The sequence below is a fragment of the Colletotrichum godetiae genome, assembly GCF_030913485.1.
Source record: "Colletotrichum godetiae strain CBS 193.32 chromosome Unknown BDP55scaffold_33, whole genome shotgun sequence".
In the NCBI taxonomy this organism is placed as follows: Eukaryota; Fungi; Ascomycota; class Sordariomycetes; order Glomerellales; family Glomerellaceae; genus Colletotrichum; species Colletotrichum godetiae.
Window position 1 is genome coordinate 435,815 of NW_026851281.1, and position 17,615 is coordinate 453,429.

The window sequence follows — 17,615 nt, forward strand, 5'->3', positions numbered from 1 at the left end:
TCAGAATGCACCACACCACCGCGACTATTTCCATCTTTCATGAGCCTACGGTAATCTTTAGCTCTGTCTCCAATTGCCTATATGAGTAGTGTCCGGCCTCCTTCTCCCCTCGATGTTTCCTTGCAATAGGTTCCCGCTAATACCTGTCATTCTCCTACTCTTGAAGGTTTAACTTAGATAAGTTGCGAATTAGTTCCGCCACCTGATGCCTAAGCTCCGGGACTAACGCTTGCAGTAATGCAATGCTTCGATTAAAGGTCTGCCCATCTCCCAGAGCTTATGTAGCTCTGTTTAGTTAAAAGGTATTGATCTGCCATATTGATGCCGCACACACGTCGAATAGATAAAGCTAAAGTAGACATTCGAGGACAATCGAAGTACAAGTCAACGAAATTTCGTGAGGTGCCCAATCGATCTGGTGTGAAACAGAAATGCGCTCTATAACTCCCGTCGCATCGTATTCATTTTCAAAAAGTTGGGGGATTTGGTTTTATGTTGTGAAGCCCGCCACACGATCTAGCACTTGTAACTTCAAGTTCGCAACGCTGTCCGCGAGCCAGATAAAGTGTGATTGTTCCCATAATCCCGCGGCCATTCTGCATTTCAAAACCACTAGGGACTTCCGCCATTCGCTCATACGTTGCCTTTATCAACGTCGTGTCCTGCAACTTGCGAGTGACGAATAAATGGTTCTTGTCAGCAAATCGTCAACTTGCTTTGATGTAGTATGGAATAGTCTTGGCAAGTCCATTTTGTCGCACTATGGAGGCTTCCGGGAGTATTCCGATCAGGGCGTCACATCTTCATATTGCCGCAAAGTCTATCTATGGATTAGCAGAATTCCTAGACATTGTGGAATATAGCATGAGTACCTTGATAGATTTTCTTTTAATCCTTTTGTAACTATATCCTGAATCCAAAAGTAAGATTGCACGAGCTTCAAGCTAGGGGGTCGACGAGCAAAAGCACCAGTACTAGACCAGAGATACTCATTCCCAAAGGATCTAATTTCACAGTGGTGGTAGTCCAGAACAGTGTCATGGTTAGGTGTGTCGCAAAACCGAGGCCGTTGATTGAGGAAAGTGATCAATGCAATATATAAGTACCTTGCGATATGTTCTCTTCAATTACAACTACTCGTACCTCAATACAGTGGTCCTGAACGGAATATTTAGGTAAGAGTTCTTTCAATAGCTCCTTGAAGACAAGTTTGCTTGCATTCAACTCACTTTCAAGCGTGGCTATGCACGCTTGAGCCAATCTCAAACACGACTAAGCGGATAATTCTCCTTGGACTTCAAACGTAGATACTTCCTCAAAACCGAACGCATTGCCATATCTTTGGAGTTCAGGCCACGGACTTGGGAAGTTTCGGTGTGGTTAGCAATTTCACAGCGACACACGATCTCAATTGTCTTCGCTCATCATTAATAAATAAAGGCTTTATATTGAAGATGTAATGATGGGCTAAGAAGAAACCCATATGAGTGAATGAAAGACAACAAGCTGAATTTACGGACGCTAGACTTGAAGTCGTGAATCACGAAGTCCATCGTGCCTCCATTGCGACGTACCGTTTATATAAAGTCTCTCTGAGTTAGAGATAGCTTATTGATACTTACAAACCCTCTTTCAATAGATTATTGGTGAAAACATCCGTCTTACTTGGTATTAAACAGCCGCTCCCAAGTGGACGAGGCCTGGACACATCTTTCTAGTCTACTGCCATTGCAAACCAACATCGAGAATGTTTCGTTCCATCCAATAGGTCGCTTAAAACAACAGGTGAGCTTGTAGCATCTACGATGCCGGCCACGACTCACTTGCAACGATCGCAGTGGTCTACGACGCTTACTATACTAATATGAAGTTACACGTACAGCACCATCGCTATCGGACGTCCTCATCATTTACAAACACTCATTATGATGCAATCACTTGTGTTTACAGAACCTTCATCTGTCCCGAACCAATCAAAGCCACCTAGTGCACTTCATCCAAGGCTGGCTAATACTACATTGAAATAGAGAGAGAAGATTAGCGCAAAAGCTATCCGTTACCGTGATATCCTTTATAAGTATTCTTACTATCCTTCTCTTTTGTTTATACTTGTACTGGAGGAAAAATTCCCCTGAGAGCATGAACAACACTGAGGCTAAGAATTCTGTCGGGGAGTTGCGGTATGGCTTGTACTCTTCAGATGGTAATACTTATAAGAGTTAGCAGTGCTTTTCGTATTGTCAAGCAAGAGCGGCGTACATGGTCAATGAATTGAATTTGATCTTGTCTTCCAGACGAACGTTATTTTCAAAGCGCAACGTTCCTTCTCTGTGAGCCATGTCATTGTACGTACATGCATCTTTTGAAGAGGGCCATGGCTGGAGAATTTTTATGAGAATAATAACAACTTTTAGCATTTTTCTTTCCTCGTATCGAAGTGAGCGCTTATGATGTATTATCTTGAAAAGGATTCCTCTGCCTGCCTCTCAGCTTCAATGACAGTCATTCAATGGATCGTTTTATCATCTCCGAACTGGATAGACGTACTTCAGACAACTGCGATTCAATTCGCCGGCCGATGCCTCCTCTTATTATTAGGTAGTATGAGTATACCACAGACCAGTGCCTGTGGAGAGCGAGAGGCTGGTTGTGTGGATCGACTCGGTTATCGGCAGGCAGGTGAAACGCAGTTGGGCCCCGTCACAAGTGTTCCAGACATCGTTCAAGCCCCTGGCTTAGATTGAAGAGCCCCCTAACGAAGCAAACCTACCAAGCCCAAGAACTTGTCCCCCAGCCCAAAAGCTCGCGCCTACGTTATATCTCAATCTTCACGTTTACAAACTTGTCAGTGCAGAGCTGGAGCAACTTGGAAATGACTTTCCTGTCCTGAACTCTCGTTCTGTAGTCGTTCCAAGCACGAACCATCTTGGTAGACTTGCAGAAACTCCCTGCAGCATGAAGCTGGCGCTTGTTTCACAAAAAACCGTCCTACGCTGAGACATGAAACACGTCAACGCAACACTACAGATGTATCAAAGGGTTTGTTTGGCTGAGCACAGATGACAGCAACAGGGGTCATCGCAAGTCTACTTGACCTTCTCTGGTGGGAAATCAGGACCCAGGAGTGCAAGGAATTCGTTTAGGGTCCCATTGGCCATCATCCCTTCCATGATGAGATGGCCATCCCTCGCCCGTGAGTCGAACTCTCAAACAGCCATTGTAGCCGAGGAAAATAAGCCGGTATATCCAGTATTACGGCAGAAGGAACCCCGTATGCGATACCCGTATGCGGATCTCACGGTGGACAAAACCAAGACGGTCCCCAGGTTGAATTTCCCTCCCCGTAGCTTAAACCATTGTAACATTGCTATTATTCCCTTCTGTGTTTTCCAGCACGTCAACCTTCCCGCCGGTGCCAACTCCTCCAACCTCAGAATGCCCCCCAAAAGCAACCATTACTCCACCGTATCGCACTCGGATACCTATGATGATTCCACCACTGAAGTCGACGAGTCACTCATGGGCGATGAGAAGCAATGGCACTCAATAGACCTGAACGCGGATGGGAACAAGGCAGGAAGCACTTGGAAAGAAGTCAAAATCATATTGAGGAGGTATCGCTGGCTTATCGACACACTTCTCCTCCTCACGAATATTGGTCTCTCGCTAGGACTGTCATTGCTGTTGTACTACCAATTCGAAGACGCCAAGTTTCCGTCGCGAATGACACAAATTGGCGGCGATTACACAGGCGCGGGCCCGCAATGTGAGTCGTATCCTCAGAGTTTGCCATGCTATAGTTTACAGTTCTAATTGTTGTCGACCTGCAGTCCCGATTGAGATCAAGAAATTTGATGCCGACCACGCCGTAGTGCCTCCCAACGCAACAGAATTTCTTTCCGAAGCTACACTCAACCAATGGCGGTCGCTTTTGCCCGGTAAGGGAGGATCCCAGCTGAGATCTCAACTACAAGATTTGTACTTCACTGACACCGTTGTAGCTGGTGCCGGTTGGAAATCTGAGGACGACGGCCCTTTTTTCACCACTACCATGACCCATCAATTGCATTGCATCGTACGTCTCAGCTGGCCCGATTCCCCGAGGATTCAATCACTGACGTCTTCTAGTATATGATGGGACGCATCTACTCCCGGATAGTCACCGACCCGACTGACATGCCTACAGCCGATTCCGATATCCATTTCTATCATTGCATTGATTATCTGAGACAAGCAGCCATGTGCTCAGCAGATCTAGCCCTTGAACCACATTTGATTACGGACGCGGACGATAACGGGCCTGGAGATGGTAGTTGGAACGGCATGCATGGTAGGCAACTCCCCTCCCAACAAACTGTAGATAATTCTTAGCCAAGGTATGTCAATCTCAAAGAGTGAAAACTAACACGGCCTTAACCCCAGTCTGCAAGAATCACAATCAAGTGATTAAATACGTGGATCGTAAGTTCAAGCAAAGAACAACTCCGAAATGACCACATTTTGACACCGAGTAACAGGACAAATCAAGGAAGGCGTTCGTGTGGTTCTGCCGATAGATGACTGAGCACTCCATACTTTAATGAATTTTGATTTCTAGCGTCTACATTCCATCGAGAACAAAATATGACAGTAATACTCTTCGGAACCATCGACGATATCCCCTTAAGCAGCACCGTCGTCCCACACAGTCACTCCCTTTGTTAAAGAGATGGTACGATGGGACAAAGCCACTCATGGAATTGACTTCGGACAACCCAAACAATGTTGGTTCGCGCTGAGACCTACGCCGCAAGCCTCGTCTGCGCAAGACATGATAGGACTGCACCGCACCCAACAGTTGACCTGAGTCTACTTAGTGCAACGGATTGGCGTCAGTTGGTCACGCGTAAGACCAACAAATAAGTTTGAGATCTGTGGTTGGAAATTGTCTTTCATGGATGCCTGTCAGTTCCCCATAATGTCAGCGTCTGGGGGTGGAACTATGCGCATGCCTGCTTTCTAAGTAAATGTACTTTGCTTGCCAGCTCAGTCTGTGACCCAACCCTCCCACAGCCTGATTCACCGGGTACCAAACCCCTCTGAAAGCCAGGCGGTTGGAAAAAACACATTTGATTCTCCTCTGTCCCTCGCCCTTCTCATTCTCCAATCTGCTCACCATCCATCTCGTCCGAGAGTGGAACTAGGCGAGCTAGAGAGCGTTGCGGTCTTTGAAGGGCTCACACTCATCATGCCTCTCCTCGGCCTTGTTTCCTATTACCTCCTCTAAACACGCGTGCGCTGGAAATGCTCTGAACGGTCAGGTTCAATGGCTTCCCGTCGCGTCAAAATTCTACTTTAAGCCCAGTGAACTTTATCCAGATGTTCAACCACAGTGCCTTCGTGGGAGACATGACTTGCCATTCCTCCGACATTATTGACTCCGTGGCATCCACCTCGGCGACAACATCCTCGTCCCCTACGTCGACGGCTTCGACTTTGACAATAGCTTCAACACCGGTTGAAGCACCCCCAACTGCGTTGCCTAGCTCCGGGGGTATGAACAGCGGCGCCTCTGCCGGCGCAGTTGCGGGCATTGCAATGAGCGCCGGCATGGGAATGCTTGCTTTAATAGGCCTAGTGGGCTCTGGTTGGGTCATCTGGAGGCACCTGCGAAAGAAGAAACAGTGTATCGGGAGCGGTGGTGCCAGGGCAAGCGACGTGGGTTATGTTCCTGCTGTCCAGGATATTGGACCCTCTCCTCCAGTTAATTGAATTTTCCTTTTGAGGCTCAGCAATATCGGTATAAAGCTGGTGAGACGGAGAGTGCGAGGGGTGAGATGGCCAGCGAAACAGTCTCAAGTGAAAATTAGAACAGTTTTCTGACGGTGAAGGATGACGGAACATCGAGGTAGCCGTGTGCAACCTTCGTATTGGTCGGAGATGAATAGGACTTACGTTAAAGCCTTTGACACGAGGGCTCAATATCAAGAGTATGATGTGTACTCAGTAGCAACTGAATACAACAAGACTAGCATTGACGCCAGGTTCAGGAAAGCCGTCAGTCTGGCATTTAGCCAATCACCCTTTTCGAGAAGATTGGAAGTCATTATGTAATACCTTACTTGAAGCTTTAAATCCAACTCAAGGGGCCGTCTCTAACTTTCAGATAGCAAGTAATTTGTAGCTGTAGCTCTTTATTTGCAATATTCAACACTCATGCCATTGTTTTGGCACTTGCCTGGTTCGCACAAATGTCTCTCTGACAAGTAATTAGATTAATCATATAGACAACGGATCGATGATGGCGAAAGAAGTGTAGGCTATCAGGTCTTGTTGTCCAACAGAAGCTAGACCTACCTTAGCAATGTACAGGAAACCACAAATGATCATTACGCATAACGCGTCTGTCCCAGGGCAGTTCGTACATATTAAAGGGGCAGCCAAGTTGGGCAATTTACTGTAGCCATGCTTTCACCAAGTTCTTTAGCCCACCCGCCATCCATTCTTCATTAATTTTCGTCATGGCATCAAAACCATGCTCACCAGGCCGGACTGCCAAACTGAACTCCAACTCAGGATCAACCTCCCCAACCAACTCTTTCAACGCGACGTTCCCTTTTGCCGGCACAACACTATCATCAGCACCATGCCACACAAACACACCACCGCGCGGGAACCTCTGCCCAGCCCTTAACCTCTCAAACGGAAAAAGGTGATTCTTCTCGAGCGGGAACATCTTGGGGAACCCGCCGTGTTGCAGATTGGCGAACATGAGGATACCCCTCTCGAGATTCCGGTCGTTGGAGATGAGTGCAGGCGCCTCACCGCTGCGAATCTTTTCAAAATGATCGTCGACGATGCTCTGCGGCAGGGTTAGTCCGAATACCGGAGCCTTCGGCCTCTCCATGAAGTGTGCGTCGGCTAGGTCGACGCAAGGGTAGGCGGCTGTCACGGCCCGGATATCCTTGGCGTGAGACAAACCCGTCATGATGCTCAAGTAGCCTCCCGCACTGTCACCAGCCGTGAGGATCCGATCCGTGTCGACGTCAACCTGGCCGCAAGTCTCCTCCTTGATAAATGAGGCTAGCTCCTTATGAACCCAGGTCCAGTGATCCTCGGTATCTTCAAGTAGATCATCGATAGTGGACTCTGGCGCGAGGCGATAGTTCGGGCTCACAATCACAGCCGAGTGGCGGGCCGCGAGCTCCAGATGCCAGGGCCCGAAGAATCCGGGGTAGAGACTCGCGCCGCCGATGAAGCCGCCGCCATGGTAGCGTAGTATAATGGGGCATGGTGAGGTCGCCGCGGCCGAGGCCTCTATCATCTTCTTCGGAATGAGGACATCGGTGGTTATGGAGTGGTCTGACACTGTCTTGTAAGTTGTCGTCAAGATGGTAAAGTCTGAGAAACGAGACATGTCATCTGGATGCGGCAGGAGATCCATTTTGGCTTGTTGAAGGCGTGTCCGGAGAAAGTGGCTTTGTGAGAAGTGTTTACCAGTTTTGAGGTAATTCGGGGAGGAATGGATTTCTACAACATCTGTTCCAGAGCTCAATATGGGTCTCTCGGTTGCTTTCTGTCCCCGAGAGACAGGTTGACCCGCTGGTACTTATTAAGAAATCTCCACACTAATATTCACTCTCAAACACCCTAACCCCGCGAATAGCATTGACTAGTACTCAGTAGCCTTCGGATGTCGAACATGAAGTTTTGGAGCCACGTGCTTCGGAATCCGGTTTTGAGTTTCGGGAGCCAGCATCCATAGTCTCACCTTGGACCAAACTGCACGAGCTTTAGCCCGCAAGCCTCGGAGTCCGCGCCGGTGGTAGATGAGAATTGGGGACTAATAGGTCTTTAAATCCCACCCTCGGGCCGGCAATGACGGACGGCATGTATCCGTATAGAACGAGGGCTCTCTAACCGGGCGACCAGGGGCGTCAAGTTAGGCCTCACATGATCGCGTTCATGGCCCATCCCATATCTGACGTCAAGTCCCTGAAGTTCGGTGGACAGGAAGCCATCGCGACGAGTTCGCCGGCGTCACTCTTGGGTAGATTTCCATATTCAGAATATGTTCAATACCAATATGGATGGAACTAAGTGAGGCGTACAGCTCTCTCCTCACTCATGACTCAAATCCATAACTCTAAGCTGGTAACGGAGGAAGCCTCCCGGCCACAAAATGAAGCCTCGTTTAACATTCAGTGGGAAGGATCGCCGTTACCCTATGCTGGAAGAGGTTGGTAAGAACTTTGAGATCGGATAAAGTGCTATGAAATAGTAAATTAGTTGAATACTCGCGAAGTCGAATTTGTTGCGTAATCTACGATGTCGGCAAGTTTAGAAGCTAGTTTTGTTGAATAAGTCAACCTAGCCCTCTTGACAAGCACCAAAGATAACAAGGCAATCATCTTCAAAGATATAGTGGTCTGCAACAGCTCTTGCCATCTCAAGCATGCTTTCCGCTACATGGTGAAAAAGAGACTCAGGCTGGGAAAATCCAGAGAGATGCATACTCGATCATTCTTTTTGGAATGACTTCCCTGACCGTTGCGGAATAGGCTAGCGAGATATCTGGTAAGTTAGTTTTTGCTACTATCGATGATCAATTGTTCCAATTGCTATTTACTACGGTACTTATAAAGGCTATTTGTGGTACATCATCAATCTTCTTTGCTAAGCGCTATCCCCTGTCCGCGGCTCCACGCCCAAACCCCCTCGGGTGTTTTATGTCGCTATAACGTTGTTGCTCGCTGTCCTTCCGTAAGGTCGCCTGCCCAAAAAATCTTGTCGTCTGACTGGGCGCACGGCAGGCTGTGTGGAGGAGTTGCTAGTGACGTCGGAGCTTACTTGAGGGAGCTTTGTATTTGCCCCCTTGGACGGCGGCCCTAGTTGCCCTCAATATATCAGCAGATAGAACGCCTGTTGATGAGATCGTGATTAATGAAATTACCACTCATCCCACTGATATTCGCGGAGTCTCGGCGTCGCAAAACATACTGCAAGGAAGATAAAATTAGGTAGCCCGTTGGCAGTGATCTTCGAAGTCCTGCTTCGTGGCTTGAAGAGCTCGGGTAAAGTGCTTTGCGGGGGGTCAGCTTCTGCCTTCCTGAGGCAAAGAGCGTGCTCAAAGAGACTCTGCTAGGAGAGAGTAGTAATGCCAGTGATGCGTTAGCGATAGTGTGGACCACAGAAAGGCATAATGCACAGTCGCATCACTAGCCACAGCTTGTGTTGTGTCATTGAAACTAAATTGTACATGGTTTATTGTAACATCAGCCGCCATCGATGGCAGTCATCTAGGCTAATCCTCAAAGGTTTGGCCGCAGTAAGCAATTCGACATTGTCGATTTGCTCATGCGTACCTTTCTACACAAACACAGAGCCACCAGCCAGACTAGTAGAGCCAGCATTCTGAAGAGCCTCACTCTGTTCTGTGCTGGTGGCGATCTCTATCAACGAGTCTAGAGGCGGGGATTCCGGCCTCGACCTTGCTCGTAGCCGTGGCAAAGAAGCGATCCATCAGCTGATGGGCAATTGCTGGTGTTTCGGTGACAGAGTTGTTGCTCAAATGGGAGACTCCATCCATAAACGAGCCCGATGAGACTCTGCTGCTTGTTGGAGTGTTTGCCTCACACCCTTCGCTGCGAGAAACTGTGCTGGAAGACGTGCTCCTCTAGTCCACGTTACGTTCAGCAGTCGGGGCACCACCACGCCAGAGACCGTAGAAACCGTCACAATTCTTCCACATCTTGATCGTGCCGTCCTCGGAGCCAGTTCCGTACAGCTTGCCGTCGGGGGAGAAGGCGATGGACCAGATAGGGCCATGGTGCCCCTTGAGAGTTTCTGATAGCATGTTAGTGGGTATCCTGCGTCCAATTTTTGATCCCTCAACTGACCAATCTCGCCAGCGTCGTCCCAGCGGCAGACTCGTGCCCAGGTACCCGGCTCTTCGCCCATGATAACCTTGCGACCCTTAAGGTCCAAACCCACGCTGGCAACACCATGCTTCAGTTCTAAGCGCTTGAGTTCGTCCATCGCTTGCGGGCCTCCCCAAAAGTATACCCACTTGCCGGCCGCCACAGCCAAGACAGGAAGGCCGCCTCCAATATCGCCGGGAGAAGTGTACTCGGGCGCCAGAGAGACGAGCTCGCAGGACTTGATTTCGCCGTCGAGGACCTCCTGGCGAATGACGTTACGGGTGGGCAGGTCAAACCACCTAAGGGTGTTGTCGGACGCAGTGATGATCGTGTTAGGATCCTTGGTCCAAGCAATGAACTTGATGGAGCCAGTGTGGGTGCCTTCGCCAATCTCAAAGCCAGCCGAGGCAGGCACGGTGATGGGCGTACCGGCTGGAGAGTCGGGATCTGGTGCGAAATCGCTGAGGTCGAAGACGCGAAGCCTCTTCTCCATGCCTCCTGTCGCGATGAGCTCGGAGTTGTCAGGTGGGTAGGCGACGGCGCGGACAATGTGGTTATGCTGAAGGGTGTAGAGGACCTCTCCGCTGTGAGTGTCCCAGACCTTGCTGCTGGTCATTAGTCGCGATTCGGAGTATGAGTGATGTGTGATATGACTTACGCGGTGAAGTCGGCAGAGGCGGTCGCCGCGTTGGAGGCATCAGGACTCAATCTGGCCTGCCAGACGGCACCCTTATGGCCAATGAAGGTTCCGATCCTGTGTGAGCACTCGTGAGCCACGCGCGGTCAACTGTTCTAGGAGGAGGAAGCTACCAATCGCCAGTAACGCCATCGCGCAACATTGGGTTTCCATCTGCGACAGGTTAGCAAACCCCTGTTGGCAGCGCGGGATCATCCATATCCAGCTCACCCTTGCAAGCCGAGATCATGTAGTATTGCTCGCCCTTCTCAAGGCCAGAGAAGCAGACGTGGGGAACAGGTCGAGAGTGACCATGGCAGGTTAGAGGAACATATTGACGCGAATTCTCGGTAGCGGGAGGGGTAGCAGCGGCCATATCGTCGTTGACGTGACAGGTTCGAGGTACTAAGTGCTTGTTTGCGTTCGTGGTAGTCGCAATCGCAACGTTTGCGCTGTGAAGGGGTATCGAGTTGTCGACAAATCGGATGCTTTGTTGTTCCTGACGATTGGCAGTTGAAGAAGACAGGGAAAAAGAAGAACCAAAGTCAAGGAGAGTCAGTAAGGTACAGCCGTTACGTCGTTAATATCGTGAGTAGTGAGTACGATGGATCGAGTGAGTCCTCGAAGGGCAAGCAGCGCAGCAGTAGCAACAGTAGCAATAGCTCCACGAATGAGAGCGAAAGCACATCAAGGGGAAGAAAAAATGAGGATGGGGAAAGCTGCAGGAGGATGCGAGAAGCAATGGGAGAGCCCGGGCGGCGCAAATGGAATAATAGTGGGGGGCTCCCCGAGTCGGAGCAAGGCCGGTTTGCGCCTGGATTCTGTCGGGTGCGATTGTTTGCTGCGAGACGCTGCAAGAGCAGGTGGAAAACGTGAGAGTGCCTGATGGAAGGTTCGATTAAAGGAGGCACAAAGGTGCACCTTTGCACCTTGTGCCTTGGTCCTTGGAACTTTGGAAGGAGTCAAGGAGATTCGATGGACCCCTGAAACCAGGCCGGTTCTGCCACGAACAGCCAGAACTTCAGTGTGACCCCGCGCTGCTTCGCGCAGGTCGCGGATTCTACCTCCCTAATGGGAGGGGCCTGCTGAGGTAAGCGCCCATGACTTGAGGCTTGAAGGGCTTGCCGGCCCCGCAGATGTGGCTTGTACACCTCAAGCCGAGCGTTACCTAGACACTGTGGCGCATTGGACCGTTCCCGCTTCCGTCGTCGTCGTCGTCGTCGTCTAGCTACCTACACTACTTGACGGTACCTTACCTCCATAGCTTAAGGTGAGGAAGGTATCGCCCTCCACCACGAATCAAAACAACACAGGACACTTCCACGGAGGCTTCTACCAAGGTACGAGCGAGCTTTCCACACAACTGGACTCTTTTTGATACCTACTTTTCCCGACCTCCATAACAGATTGCCAGCAATGACGACATACTTCAAGCTATCCGCCCAGGTGTCTGGCCACGATTCAGACGTAAGTAAACGAACCTTCAACGCTCTATTCGTCAGCTAATGTGTACGCAATCCACAGGTCAAGGCAGTCAGCTTTCCTTCTCCTCAAACACTACTCACTGCCTCTCGAGATGGCAGTGTACGAGTCTGGCGTCAAACGTCTGGGCCCCCACCGACTTTCGAACCTTCAATCTCAAGTCAAACGTCCGAATTCGTCAACGCTGTCACATACCTTCAACCCTCTGAAGCATACCCAGATGGACTGATTGCCTCCGGTGGCAAGGATACCATAGTCGAAGTCAAACAACCCCAAGCTGCTCCGGGTGACAACGCCGAAAGACTTTTGATTGGTCACTCCCAAAACGTGTGTACTCTGGATGTGTCGCCCAAGGGATCCTACCTTGTATCAGGCGGGTGGGATGCTCAGGCCATCGTTTGGGATATCAACACTTGGGAGCCTAAGATTCGCCTCAGTGGCCATGATAAGAGTGTGTGGGCTGTCCTTGCTCTCGACGAGGACACGGTAGTCACGGGTTGCGCCGATACAAGCATCCGCATTTACAAGCTTCCCTCCGCCATTGCCGGAGACGCCGAACCACAGTCAACTATTCACACACCTGAGGTTATTCGTGCTCTCGCAAAGGTTCCCAAGGGCCATGCGAGTGGAGCTGATATCGCAAGTGCCAGCAACGATGGCATCATCAGGCTGTGGAAGTTGAACGGGCAGCAAGTTGGGGAGCTAATCGGCCACGAGAACTTCATCTACGCTTTGACAAGTCTTCCCTCGGGTGAATTAGTCAGCTCCGGAGAGGATCGCACTGTACGGATATGGAAGGGAAACGAGTGCATTCAGACCATCACACACCCCGCCATCTCAGTCTGGGCTGTCGCTGCGAACCAGGAGTCTGGCGACATCATTACAGGAGCCAGCGATGGTATTGTGCGTGTCTTTACTCGCAATGCTGAGCGGGCAGCCAGTGCCGATGCCATCTCGGCGTTCGAGGAGTCGGTGAAGGCTTCAGCAATTCCTCAGCAACAATTACCAGACATCAACAAGGAGAAGCTACCTGGTCCCGAGTTCCTTCAGTCTAGGTCGGGTACCAAGGACGGCCAGGTGCAGATGATCAACGAGGGCAATGGCCTGATCACTGCCCACCAATGGTCCCAAGGTGAGTTTGATCTCGAGGCACCAGTCCCGATACATGGCTAACGACGTACAGGTCAACAACAATGGATCAACATTGGCACCGTGGTTGACTCCGCTGGAAGTAGCGGGAGGAAGACAGAGCACAATGGCAAGTCTTATGACTACGTTTTTGATGTTGATATTGAGGACGGAAAGCCACCCTTGAAGCTGCCTTACAACCTGTCCCAAAATCCTTACGACGCAGCGACAACGTTTCTCAATGACAACGAGCTACCCCTGAGTTACCTGGACAACGTGGCCGGCTTCATCACTCAGAACACCAAAGGTGCTACTCTAGGCCAGTCAGCACCCTCGGGTGGCGCTGATCCTTACGGCACGGAGTCGAGATATCGCCCTGGCGAGTCCGAAACTGCAGCGCCTAATCTGCTGCCGCACACCGAGTACCTCTTCATCACGGCCGGCAAATACGATGCCATGATTAACAAAATCCTCGCCATCAACACGAACATGATTTCGTCCGGTCGCAAGGACGCTGCCCTGAATCCCAACGAGCAAAGCATACTTAAGGCTGTCAAGGAGGCCATTGAATCTTCGACGGCCGTTAGCCAACAAGGCATCGATCTCGCGGTCAAGATCGTGACACACTGGCCTTATGCCGAGCGCCTCGCTGGCTTGGATCTGTTAAGATGTGTTGCGCCGGCACCCCTTGCTGCTGACCTTGCACTTCCGGGTGCTTCTTTCCTCCAGATTGTTGCGACGAGCGCTTTGGAGGCGACAGACGGTGCCGCGCCCAATGAGAATTCGGCTATGATGGCACTCCGTGCATTTGCCAACATATTCAGCTCCCCTAAGGGTCGAGCGCTAGCCGCGAAGGAGGCTCCTCTTGCAGCGAGCGTTGTCGAGCGTGTGTTGGGCATTTCTGGTGGTGCTGCGATTGGTCCTTCCAATCGCAATGTCCTAGTTGCTGCGACTACTACTTTAATTAACTACGCCGTGCTCGCCTTCAAGGAGAAGTCCAGGCAAGAGTCGAAACGTCTCATCCAGGCCCTCGGAAAGATACTGTCTACGCAATCTGACTCGGAGGTTATCTACCGAGCGCTTGTCGCGTTGGGAACGTTTGCTTCTACCAACAAGGCCGAGGTGAAGAGTCTTGGTGGCGAGGGTTGGATCAAGGGGGCTATTGACCGGATTTCAGAGCCGCGGGTGAAGCATGTGGGACAAGAAGCCCTCCAACAGCTATGAACGGCGCAGGGGTGTAGTGGGATTTATGTGGGTTAATGAGACTTGCGACAGGGTGACGGCTGTGATGGTCCTGAGAGTGCGCGCCTGCTGGCGCTCCCGCGAAACGGGAGAAAGGGGCGAAACGTTGGGAGGGTTGCGGGCGTAAATGGTTAGTTCGAATAGAGAGTCAAATAGCTGGCCATCGTGGACCGCCATCCATAGAGTGATGGATTCCCCAATAGACTATGTGTCATATTGTTCTCCAGTATGGCCAAACTGGTATATGATATAGTTAAGCGTTCGATGTTATGACTACCTTGTTACTAAACCCAGCGTAAGGTAGTCGTATGTCCAATATCGTCGGACAGGACTGCGAAGGGTGTCCAACGAACACGTGCTGGTCAACATTTCAGCATTCCTACGCCAAATCAACGAGGACTAATCTGTTAATGTTTTTGAACATTCCTGAAATTGTGATCGCGATGAGCGAGCATCGTTTGTGGGGTTACTTTGAAAAGGAATAAGTACTTCGGAAAGAAGAGGGAGAAAACCACCTTCGGTCTCCAGCCAGTTGGAGCCATTCCACCATTTCCAACAAAAAAAGAAAAAAAAAAGAAGAAAAAAAAAACGCCGTCCTTTAATGCCTTCCATGATTGTACAGACTTCCTCAAGTTATGATCCATCCATCCCGTCCATAAAGCTCCCCGAATAACTCCTCGTTGAATTTAGGCCGTGTGGCTGAATCACAGCACGACCCAGAGCACACCGAGCAGAAGCGGGAGCAACCTAGCGACAGAGAAGCTCGTTGCTGTCGTCATCCTTGCGGCGGCGGATGTTCCTTGCACATACCCTGCGCCAGACTCTTTTGTCGTGATGGTGTAGACGTCGCCGAAGCCAATATCAGTGGAGTTGAAGCAGTTCGTCTCGTTGACCTTTCCGATTTTTGGGTCGCCTGGCTCAGCGAATTCAATATCGACGCACTATTGTTGTGGTGTTAGTACCTTTCTGCCTCTCTCTCTCTCTCTCTCTCTCTCTCTCTCTCTCTCTCTCCCCTCCCTCTCTGGCTGGGGTAGGGGCGCAGGGAAGACTTACCGAGAACAGAGCGGCGCCGTGTACAGCAAGCTCGACAATTTGGATCGTGGCATGATCGCCGGCCTTGACGGTGGTGTTCGCTGGCAGAGGCACTTGCGGGAGGCAGACGGTGCCCGGGTAAGGGTTCTTGCTGGGGCCAAGGATTTGGAAGACGGGGACCATGGGGAAGGACATATTGAGGGGACCGCCGTCGGGCCCGTCGCTGCCGAAGCCCATGTTGGCATACATCATTGCCTGGGCATGGCCTTGGAACCAGCCTGGTTGGAAGGCGAGGGCACCGCCCGTCGTGGGCCAGTAGGTGCGGTTTTGGGTGACGTGCATGCCGCCGCCTTGGGGCATTGATTAGAGAGGCCGAGTCTTTGGTTTACAGAGTGGATGAGGGTTGAAGGATGGCCGGGGATAGAGCGATGGCGATAGCGACGGAAAGTGATTGATGGCAGAGGAGTGAGGACTTACATGGGTAGTTCCATTGCATGCCATAGGGGAAGGTTTCATTGGTAATGAGGTTATTGCCGCGCCAGCCCGGGTAGGAGATGACGATGTGGGCTGATGCTGTCGCTGCGAGGACGAGTGCTGATAGTGTTGAGAAGAGCATCTTGGCGGTTGTTTGTGCAAGGTGGCCGTCAAAAGTCGGCGATTGTTATATTCCAACGGCGAACCCTTCGCTTTCTTCACTTGGCATCCGTTTCCTGCAAATTTATGCCTTCTTGTTTCACAGCCTTTTTGACTTGTTGTCTGTCTGAGTGCCTGGCTTTTAAGCCCGCCTGGAGATTGTCGAGGTGGTTGGTTGGTCGGATGGTTCGTGTGAGTCTTTGCGGCAAACCTCGCTTGAGATAACAAAAGATTCTCGAAACCAAGCCCAAGCAGAGGAGTCCACAGCTTTGTTCAGGAACAAGGTTTCAGCGAGATCAAAGAATACTATTCTTGTGGCACTAGGTGAGTCGATGAGGAGGGAAAAGAAGGAAGAGGGCGTAAATGGAAGGCGGCAGACCAAGTGATATTTGGGCGGGGATGGGAGCCCGCGTGGTAAGGTACCTGGAAGTCAGGAAGATGGCCCGGCCGACCGATCCAGCCGCCGGGCCATGAAGGCCCATCTCTGCCGTGCCATTGGATTCGCGACTTGCAGCCGTCCAATCGAGTCTGGTCGACCTGGCGTGCGCGTGGAGGTGTGAATGCGACTGGGTGCACTCAATCACACCGGGAAAGGAACAGGAGGACTGGCAGACGGACTGTAGTAGCCGCTGCCCAGTACCTACCTGTTTCCTTCACGCCTTCATCTGCAAGACGATGGGCAGTGGCTCCCGTTCCCCTGCCGGGCTAGCGACGCAGCCAATGGCAGACAGAAGCGCCGAGGCAAGTGAGAGTCGCTGCGGGAGTGGCAGGGGATTATTTAATCGAAGGTGGTTGTTTGGGGGGAAGGGGGGGGGGACGAGGCCAATGAGACGCCGTATCACCTCGGTGGCAGAGGGGATCTCGACGATGTGTAGTGACTCTGGTGAGTGGGGGAGGCGATGGGCAGGGATGCGGCGAGGTGTAAGCGCCGGCTTTACACACCGTTGGCTGCAGGATGCAACCTGGCACCGCTGCATCAACAAATCCCCGTCCTCAGCTTGTGGTTGTTTGTTGGGCCTCGTGGGCCCCTTCGTGCTCATAATGCGTATTTCGTAGAGGCACAGACTAGCGAGCTAGTAACCAACGGTATACCCCGTACTATGTGGTTGACTGGCATTCAACAGGACTGACTACGGTTGGTATTGAGTTCGTGCAATACCTCTCGGTGATGATTTTATCTCGCCGCGCAACATCTAAGTTAAGATGACAGTCCTGGTATGGACGCGTCGGCTCTGTCAACCCCCTCTCTCTTGTGCTCTATGCCATGTGGTCGGTAAATGAGTGAAGGTTTAGATACAGGGTATTCCCGTCGTAGATGACCGCCTGACCGCCGTCGATGCAAGCATAGGGGCGGTGAGCTGACCGGGTTGGGTTGCATCTATTCCGAGATATCTAGCCGCTCGTGAGGTGATGCAGATGAAGAAAGTCAGCCTCGAAGAAAATATTGAACCCAGCCGGTATGGGGGGTGACGGAAGGAGTACGGACGGAGTACCTAGGTGCGATGGCCCGCCAGGGCCTCACC

The 17,615-nt window shown here is 51.1% G+C and overlaps 5 protein-coding genes across 5 annotated transcripts; 2 read left to right on the forward strand and 3 right to left on the reverse strand.

The window, feature by feature from the left end:
* The first annotated feature begins 3,362 nt into the window (after nucleotides 1-3,362).
* On the forward strand, nucleotides 3,363-4,885 carry BDP55DRAFT_705787 (uncharacterized protein). Its single transcript, XM_060578045.1, has 6 exons — nucleotides 3,363-3,766; nucleotides 3,831-3,938; nucleotides 4,002-4,075; nucleotides 4,129-4,330; nucleotides 4,423-4,461; nucleotides 4,518-4,885. Exons 1-6 carry the CDS (start codon nucleotides 3,436-3,438, stop codon nucleotides 4,562-4,564), a joined length of 801 nt encoding a protein of 266 aa, XP_060427164.1. The 5' UTR covers nucleotides 3,363-3,435; the 3' UTR covers nucleotides 4,565-4,885.
* Nucleotides 4,886-6,433: 1,548 nt separating this feature from the next.
* Nucleotides 6,434-7,423, reverse strand: BDP55DRAFT_557047 (Alpha/Beta hydrolase protein; the record flags this gene model as incomplete). Its single annotated transcript, XM_060569658.1, has 1 exon — nucleotides 6,434-7,423. The coding sequence occupies one exon, from the start codon at nucleotides 7,421-7,423 to the stop codon at nucleotides 6,434-6,436; it is 990 nt and encodes a 329-aa protein (XP_060427165.1).
* A 2,232-nt stretch (nucleotides 7,424-9,655) lies between these two features.
* Nucleotides 9,656-10,951, reverse strand: BDP55DRAFT_730897 (WD repeat domain-containing protein; the record flags this gene model as incomplete). Its single annotated transcript, XM_060579755.1, has 5 exons — nucleotides 9,656-9,825; nucleotides 9,879-10,504; nucleotides 10,558-10,653; nucleotides 10,710-10,749; nucleotides 10,807-10,951. The coding sequence occupies 5 exons, from the start codon at nucleotides 10,949-10,951 to the stop codon at nucleotides 9,656-9,658; spliced, it is 1,077 nt and encodes a 358-aa protein (XP_060427166.1).
* Nucleotides 10,952-11,746: 795 nt separating this feature from the next.
* On the forward strand, nucleotides 11,747-14,642 carry BDP55DRAFT_586976 (WD40-repeat-containing domain protein). Its single transcript, XM_060570886.1, has 3 exons — nucleotides 11,747-12,042; nucleotides 12,100-13,189; nucleotides 13,241-14,642. Exons 1-3 carry the CDS (start codon nucleotides 11,992-11,994, stop codon nucleotides 14,407-14,409), a joined length of 2,310 nt encoding a protein of 769 aa, XP_060427167.1. The 5' UTR covers nucleotides 11,747-11,991; the 3' UTR covers nucleotides 14,410-14,642.
* A 1-nt stretch (nucleotide 14,643) lies between these two features.
* On the reverse strand, nucleotides 14,644-16,085 carry BDP55DRAFT_671239 (uncharacterized protein). The gene is made up of 3 exons (XM_060575444.1): nucleotides 15,937-16,085; nucleotides 15,481-15,809; nucleotides 14,644-15,368 (listed from the first exon to the last, which is right to left on the reverse strand). Exons 1-3 carry the CDS (start codon nucleotides 16,073-16,075, stop codon nucleotides 15,132-15,134), a joined length of 705 nt encoding a protein of 234 aa, XP_060427168.1. The 5' UTR covers nucleotides 16,076-16,085; the 3' UTR covers nucleotides 14,644-15,131.
* Nucleotides 16,086-17,615: the final 1,530 nt, after the last annotated feature.